Source organism: Poecilia reticulata, linkage group LG3 (assembly GCF_000633615.1).
Source record: "Poecilia reticulata strain Guanapo linkage group LG3, Guppy_female_1.0+MT, whole genome shotgun sequence".
Classification (NCBI taxonomy): domain Eukaryota; kingdom Metazoa; phylum Chordata; class Actinopteri; order Cyprinodontiformes; family Poeciliidae; genus Poecilia; species Poecilia reticulata.
In genome coordinates this window covers 34,574,052-34,582,791 of record NC_024333.1, presented here as the reverse complement: position 1 = coordinate 34,582,791, position 8,740 = coordinate 34,574,052, and the positions used below count along the sequence as shown (strand labels likewise).

General features: G+C 38.2%; 1 protein-coding gene across 1 annotated transcript in view; it reads right to left on the bottom strand.

Annotated features, from left to right (window-relative positions):
- Positions 1-549: 549 nt before the first annotated feature.
- slc6a5 (solute carrier family 6 member 5) overlaps positions 550-8,740 on the bottom strand; it is a 26,215-nt gene continuing 18,024 nt past the window's right edge. The window contains exons 14-15 of the mRNA XM_008406130.2: positions 6,848-7,015; positions 550-3,878 (exon numbers count right to left, since the gene is read on the bottom strand). Coding sequence (XP_008404352.1) covers positions 3,723-3,878; positions 6,848-7,015 — 324 coding nt within the window. The 3' untranslated portion in view covers positions 550-3,722. The remainder of the gene's footprint in view (positions 3,879-6,847; positions 7,016-8,740) is intronic.

Below are 8,740 nucleotides of genomic sequence, written 5' to 3'. Positions count from 1 at the left end.
CATTTTAAAACGTACTTTTATAATATATATATTCTCAATTTTTAAATTAAATGAATGTCATGGGATGTTGGAGGCACATATCTATATCCATAGGCAGCAGTGCCTCACATAGGACACACAGAAATATATGACATTACTCAAGTAATTAGAAATTTAACCTATGCACTCATAGGTCACACAATAAAGTGCCAAAAAGACACAACAGACATAACAATAGGAATACTGGTACCATATGAGACAGACAGCTATGCTGCGGTGTTAATTTTGAAATACATTTAATAATAATAACTCTACTTTTTCAAGAACATCTATAAGGCCAATGGTTACCTGAAGATGTGTTGTAACATATTGGCAAACATCAAAGAACAACTACATGTTAGATGGGTGGCAGTATCTGGACTTCCTATACGCACACGACACATTCCTCTTTAAACTTTTTACGTTTCAACTACGATCCCACATAAAGTACTCATTCTTTGGTTACTTACACTGCCTAGTGGTGACTTGCAGGCCAAGAGATTTATTCATATTTATATATATATGCGTATGTTTTTTTTGTTATCTCTAAACTGACGCCATCCCTCGATTTTGTATCTTTATGTTCAACTAAAGGTTCCCTAAAGTAAACATGCAGAGACTTATACTTCGAGAAGGAAACAGATAATTACACATGGACATTGAGTTATAGCAACACAAACTGCAACATGCAAGCTCTTCATTTGATATATTTTACAAATATATGTGGTTCAAACAAAACCCTAAGCTGATTTTTTTTTCTTCTCAAACCAAAGGCAAAGAATCCCTACACAAATGGTAACACAGGGACATAAAATATACACGTATAGGTTTCACCTCTGAGTAAAGTCATAAAGGGTTTTATCTTTAAAGTCTTGCAGGAATAAACTAAATGCCCTCATCAGACAACATTTGCTTTTTAATCTCTGATTAGAAGAGAAGACATCCATCGGAGTATTTTAGCTTTTTTTTGGGAGCAAATCTGTATTTAAAGTTAGCATTACAAAGCTAGCTTAGCGTCATAATAGGAACTGCTTGTAAATCCTCCTCGCTTATTTCTACAGTCAGCTCAGACCAGTCATGCAAACATTTGATTGACAGCTACGTGGAGATTGATTAAACATACAGAGACAAACACACACGCACACACACAAGCCAGAAACAGACATACATTTTTTTAAAATCACAGCTAGAGCTAAATGCACGACGTACTAAAAGGAACACAGTGCAGCGAGCAAGCTATTTAACATCTGTATATTTGTGCTCATTAATTGATTATGTTTTGCTTTCAAATAGCCTCGCAGTATCTGTGCTATTTTCATATCAAGGTCATGAAAAGACATGGCTTAGAGAAGTAGGAATAGAGAGCCTTAAACTTTTAGCAATTGCTTTTTCACCCGGCTAAAAAAAGACACTCCACCATTGAAAGCCTGCAGTGATAAAAGCATCTATTACGCCAATCAGGAACTCTGCTTAAGCTCAAAAAACATAAATCCGGTTGGTCCAAAGCAGAAATGACTAATTGCTTATAAGTAGGTGCATGGTGTTTCTTTTAAGTTAATAGGTTGGCAGCCCTCATTAGTGGCCTGCCGTGACATTTCAAGTCCGATCACCTGCAGAGCTGCACTCTTTTAATTTTTTTAAACCCACAGAAATCCACTTACAGCAGCTCAGCTATGCGGATGATGTCAGAGCATAATAATTCAAAGGAAACAAGCGCTAAATTTCACTAATGCGTCTGATTCTGACGGACCACGGTGGGACTGTGATGGGTCCAGAAAAGCTGCTAAAAGCCTTTTGCCGTTTACAAATAATAAATGCACCGCAGCAAACTATTGCACAGACCCATTTTCTCTGCGGTTCATTACAATCAGTCAAAAAGTTACTTTTAAATATGTTTTACAGCCTTCCATGGAGCGCACACCGGCATAATGACACCCTGCAACACAACTGTTCGAAACAGAGTGACTCACTTTGCATTTAAGCAAAGGGGAGCAAAAAATAAAAATAAAAAAATCAGGCTTCATGGAGGTTCTCCAGGAAAACAATCTTTCCCAGCTGAGTGTTCATTGTGATTAAACACAAAGAAGGCTCTAATTTTCCTTACGCTATTATTCCTGCAGCTACCACAGTAGTCTGACGAGTTTACCTGAGACCCTGTTTCAACGAGGACACACGGAGAGAGAGGCAACATGTTCCGAAATGACAGCGAGGTCTCCAATAATCTACCACTAACAACAAGAGACGACGTGAACGTCCTCGGGGGAGCGAGGCCTTTTTTCTACTCTAAATCTTAATTTGTTTGCACGTAGCAGTAGCTCCTATAGAGAGGATGTGACAAAACACACTTATTACTTGAGGATAGTCGGGATATTTTTTTTTTCCAGGACTGCACTTTGTACAAAACATTACATGTTGGCAAGAGTAACATTAGGGGACATTTACACACACAAACACTCTCACTCTCTGCCTTCCTCCTCTGGAGGTTTTATAGATATATATATAGATATATATATAACTCTAATAATGTGTATGCTTATATATTTGATATAGTTACTCTACTTATGTAACGTACATTGCAAAGATTTATATATTCATATATATGGCTTGACAAAGTCACAACACATACATACAGCATTTAATAGACATTTATGCACATAGAGGTCATCTTCGTCAACCTGAAAGGGTTAATTAATTGGCCAAGTAATCGCCAACGAAAATGATGGCTAGACTATTCGGATAGCTTTAAATTCACAGACAAAGCAACTAAACAAAACACAACTTAATGAAATAAGTATCACATTCTACCTCTCAGGTTCAGAGACAAAGAGAGTCCAAGCTTCTGCTCCAATGCTGAGTCGTTAAAGGCCAAAGTGAAACACGCAGAACTGGTAATCAGGATGCATTTGCCACTCTACTGGGACATAGGAGGCACAAATCACAGATATCATAATCTATTTCTGACAAAGCAAGAGCGACTGAGCTGTAGTGGATGTGACTATTAATACATACTGCTGGAAACGTGATAAAGCATACTAGGTCTATTTTTTTCAGATAGTATCTATAATTCAGGTGAAATTTTGTACACAGATGGACCCAAAACCAAGATCCCCAACCAAGCTTACTGAACTTCGTTTTTTTTAATCTTTTTTTCTGGAGTTTCATTTTCTTTTCGTTTTTTTTCCTGACTGCTTGCTTCCACCGACATGATTCGTTATCCCTACACAGAAATGAAATGCCACTCACACACACACACACTCACACACATACAAACAAACAAACACAACTCCATGGAGAACAGCTATAGTGAGTCTAATATTGCAAGTGCAATCTGAGTTGTGTCATTTTATGACACAATTTTTCTCTTGGAATGAGTTCCCTGGGAGGGGGGCTGTGGAGTAATCAGTGGTCATGTGTGGGAGGCAATGACAGCCCATTAACCGAGTACCAAGTAGCAGCAGGAAGAGCAGGCTCCACTTGGACAGCCGCCCCTCCCTAAGACAAGACGGGAAGAGGTGAAAGAAGAGGAAAAGCCTGTTTCCACTGCCGTGATAAAGAGGGGAAGCAGACAGAGTGAAGTACAAAGCGGGAGAAAAATCAGAGGAGGAGGAAGATGAGGTGGAGGACAAAACAGCCTGGAAGCAGGCGTCCACCCCACTCCAAGCGCCCCCTGCAAAACTTGGAAGGTGTTGCTTCCAGAGCAGCTGCTACTGATAGGAACCAAGCTGGAAGTCCTTTGGGGGCAGTTTGAGACCCAGGGAGCTGGTTCCTAATGGGTCGATCATGTTCTTGTAGCGATTTCCACGGTGCTTCATCAGGAAAGGCCCCCAGTCAGGCTGAGGGGAGCAGACCAACTTCAGACGCTGCAAGAGAAAACAGAGCCCGGTTAAAGCTTTAAGCCAGTAAATCGGGCCTATGTTAGCATTCTGCCAGATGTTTTATTAACTGTGTCCAATCTCATGGTACTGCTTTGAATATTACAAATTAGGGCTTATATGATATTAGAAAACCAGGTTCTGGTAAATCATAATGATAATATGAGTTGCAATAAATTCACATACTCCTATATTTCTCATGTGTCCTTTAAAAACACTCTTTGTGACCTTTTAGTGTTTTGGAAACTGAAGTTTCTGCTGCAGTTAGACTTTATCCAGCAGGCTGAATATCTTATTAATGTGTAAAGTGTGAATTCATGACACTTGAAATATATTCATCATCAGAATTTGCTTTCCAAGCAAATAAAGTTCCAGATATCAACTTTATACACACATACATAATCCATTGCACAATGTTTCACTAATGACGAAAAAACAGTTTAGCAATCGCTGTGTTTTCATTAAATAAGAAACGCAATTAAAATCACACGTAGATAAGCCATTAAAAAACATGCTACACCATCGTCCTCCCACCACTTCCTGTCGTCTTCTTTGTCGTTTCAGACAGTAGTAACATCTAGTTGACCACATGACTCGTGTGATGCGAAAAAATATGTTCCCATTGCAGCTTTGCGATATAAACTAAAAAAACGTGATCTTTTGCTCAATTTTCCTATAAAGCAAATTTATTTTCATAATTTTAATTTGTGTTATTCTATGGCTAATGGAAATGCAGATAGTGATTTACCTTTTCTGGCTAGTTGCCCACTTTTTCTCTCACATTTCAGTTAAAACACGTCACGTCTAAATGCTAGTAGCACAGACATGAAGCTGCATTTCTATTACAAACATGCAAAAACATTGTCAATATTCCACTAATGTAAAAAAAGCCCCACAATTTCACAATTGTGATGTTTCCACTAAATAAGAAACAATTAAAACCACGCATGAATACGTTTGTTAATGTCATAAGTCATTCAAAATTAATCATATCGAAACTAATTTTGATACGACTAAAAAACCTACACATTGCTCTATACAGCAAAAACTTTTTTTTTTCCGCAAAAATTGAAAAATTTATTTTCCTAATTCCAATTTGCGCAATTCTATGGCAAAAAGAAACACACTTAGAGATAATATACTGTATTGTGAAGTCCTGTTACATGTGGTGGCTTTCAAAATTATTAATACCACTTGAACATGTTTCATGTATTTTATGGGATTCTATGTGATAGACTAAAACAAAGTAGGACATATTTGTCAAGAGGAAGAAAAATGAGACATTTTCTGATTTTCTAAGTGTTCTTTGTACTTGTCTCAGTCCTCTGACTCAATACTTTGTAGAAGCACCACTTTCTGAAATTACTTTTGCAAATCTTGTGAAGGTCTCTCCAAGCTTTGCACATCTAAAAGTGGAAATTTAGCCATTTTCCTTTGCAAAATAGCTCAGGCTCAGTCAGTGGAAACAGTCTTTTAAAATAAACTTCAAGGACACGGACTCTCACATGAACACAGGTCTGATTTGACCAGACTCCACAGAAACAGGAATATGCTTTTATCCAAGCCACTCCATTGTAGGTCTGACTTTATGTCTGCAACAGAGAAATTTGTTCTCTCTCACACAAAGGACTAAAAAAATGTCATAACTCTGTTCTTGCAGCCCTGGGTTGATATTTCCTGTAGATTATTCTTGACACATTATCTGGGTTTAACCTTTATCTTTTTCTCCTGTGGTACATTTGCAGCTCATGGGACGTATGTGGACATCAACAGAGTTCTGCTTCTAACTTCTTGTGAAGAATGAAATATTTGGACAGAAGGAAATTTGTTATGAAAACCTCAAGTAAATAAAAAACATATCTGTTCTTTGAGACTATATATTTGCCGTTAGCCTATTAGACCCAGTGGAAGCTGCATTTCTACTATAGTATCAAGACTTTTTCAGCCTCTACTAGGTTTTACTTCATTATTTCCACATAATTGGCGCAATATTTTATGTAAATTATCTATGCTTTGAACTTCTCCATAACTGCCTCGGTTTGTCTTCATATCGTTTATTATTGTCATCCAACAAACGTCCAGTCTTTACAGAACGTCTGAAAATAAATCACACCCAGGTGGATTGTAGGTCTACCACATAAAGATGCAATAAAGTTCAATAGGGATCAATGAACTGCATATGCAGCAATAAAAAGTGAAATTCTCAGCGGCATGCAAGCACAATAAATTGGTTCAAAACTCAGCTGAATTTTTGTGCAGATTCTGCACATCCTTCCTATAGCGAGTTTTCTTTTGGATGTTTTTTCCAACGTTCAAGTCATTTATTACATCTTTTCAAACAGAATTAGATGTGTCACACTGATGAGTCTAAGCTGGCAAAAATAGGTAGAATGTAGAAAGGTGGAAAACATCACAATCTAATAGTTGGTTTTGGATTAAATAGAAGGATGTCGGAGACACAAACGTGCAGGAATAATTTGAGGCTGATGGCTAATACTAGAATGCCAGCTTTGTTGTAAAACAGCGATTGAAGTCTAAACCCGGTTGGTTGGAGGAATGTATAGAGCGTAATACGACAATCAAGAGAGAAAATGTAAGAAGGACTTAATTAATTAACTTAAGATCAGATGAGCGCTTGCGTTCATGGTTATTTTCCCAGATAACAAAAGTAATCTTGACGCAAAATCTGTAATTGATGCTTCTGTCAGCGATACTGAGAAAACAAAGCTGTTTGGACAAAAAGCCGCAATCATCATCATCCATTAATCAAAGTGTTTAAAAGAGAGTCGGAAGACTCCCAGAAATATGAACGAATTAATCCTCAGCCTGCATCTTGCCTCTCCATGCTAATGAGGGAAGGATGAGGCTATTGCTTTCCCAGTGTGTATATGTTTGTGTGTGCATGTGTGTCAAAAACAATAGACAATATCCTGCCGCAGTTTCATCTTAATTATTACCTCCACTACGGTGCCAGGGGCCAGGTGCATCTTAATGACAAACATGATGGGGATCCAGATTACCGAGCAAATAACCATGAGCCAGCCCAGAACCATGGACCAGGTGGGGTAGGTGTAGTCCTCGTACGTCATCCCTTTCCACTGGTACAGACTCAGTCCCAGGATGCCCTGCACAAAAAATGAACCTCTGGTTACATTTAACAACTTGTCGGTTGTGTAAAAATGTATGGACCTCCTGCATGTTATTGTTTATATCCGGAGCTTTCGCGCATGCGTTAAACACCGGAGGGCAAAAAAGAAAAACGATTCTTTTGCCATTCATATCCGCGATGCTGCGGTAGAACAATTAACTAAATGACACCTGGAGATGTAGGTGTGATTAATTTAGTGCAGTGCGCCACAGCAAATGGGAAAATAACGCAGAGAAACCGTTAAGAAAACAACTCAAACACACTTTTTTTCCCCCCCCCACTCACTTTCTATGTCGGCTATGCTACGCGTAGACTCGTTGCCGTAGCAACTGGCGACAGCGCCACCAAATGTATCAGGATTCAACACACCGAAAACATTCAAACACTTTCCACACAAAGAGCAGCACATTCAGCCCGTTAAAATGTTAAGTTTTCAGGCTTGATGTTTATTTTGTGATTATTAATAATAAGTGATCGCTGTGGTAAATTTGCTATTAGCTAATCTAAGATTAGCCATCGCTGCTATTAGCTAATCTAAGATTAGCCATCGCTGCTATTAGCTAATCTAACACAGCTGTGGTTGATTAAACACCTGATCTACTGATAATCTGTCAGAGTTGTCACATCTACATGCTAAGGTTGTCAAAGTCAAGCTAGCGTAACTGAACTACTTCCCTCGCTAGTTTTTATTTTTTTATTAATTAAAACTTTTACTGATCTTGTTATCTAGTTGTCATAGTGTAGAAAAGCACTGTGTCCCTTTTTGTGTCCCTTTCTTGTTTGCTCATAAGGTTTTATTCAAATGATTGCAGGATTTTTTGAGTTTTATTTTGGAGTTGAACATTTTCCGGATGATATTTAACTTTCCTTCGAATAGAAATCCCTTCATGTTCACAAAAAAGTCGGATCATGCTGAGAAATGTCAAAGAACAAAATAATCCAAGCATGGCAGCGAATCTACAAAGAAATAGCTGGAAAAAAAAAATCAAGCTGTTGCAACAGCCCAGTGAAAAAACAGACCTCAACTTGATTGAAATGTAGTGTTGAAACCTTAAAAGAACCAAATTAATATCTTCAAACCGCAGTGAACTGAGCCAAAAGTTAAAAAAAAAAAAAGAGTTGATCGAAATTCTTACTTAGCGACCTGAAAGGTCAAAGCAAAGCTCGGTTCAAGTTGCAGCAGCTGAAGTTGGTTTTACAGGGTATTGAATTTTGTAGTGGACTTATTTTTTCATTTTAGTTTAAAAAAAAATGATCGTGATTTAAGGAGTTGTTTTTTGCCCACATATTTACCAAATTGATGGTAGGTGTCAAGGCTGTTACAGCCAATAAAAGACAATTTCTCATCAAATGACCCAAGATTTTAGCACAAGAAATGGTTTTCAGTTATGTAACCTTACCTTTGGAATCTATATGATCTAAACAACTAGACCAGTGGTTCTTAACCTGGGATCGATCGAACCCCAGGGGTTCAGTTAGTCGGTCTCAGGGGTTCGGCGGAGCCTCTGCCACGGAGGTAAAGACACACTTGTGTAAAGTCGTGATGACGCCCCGCTTTGCCATCACTTGCTGCAGAGGATCACGTTACATTGCTTAGCCAATCAGATGATCACGTTACATTGCTTAGCCAATCAAAGGATCACGTTACATTGCTTAGCCAATCAGAGGATCACATTACATTGCTTAGCCAATCAGAGGATCA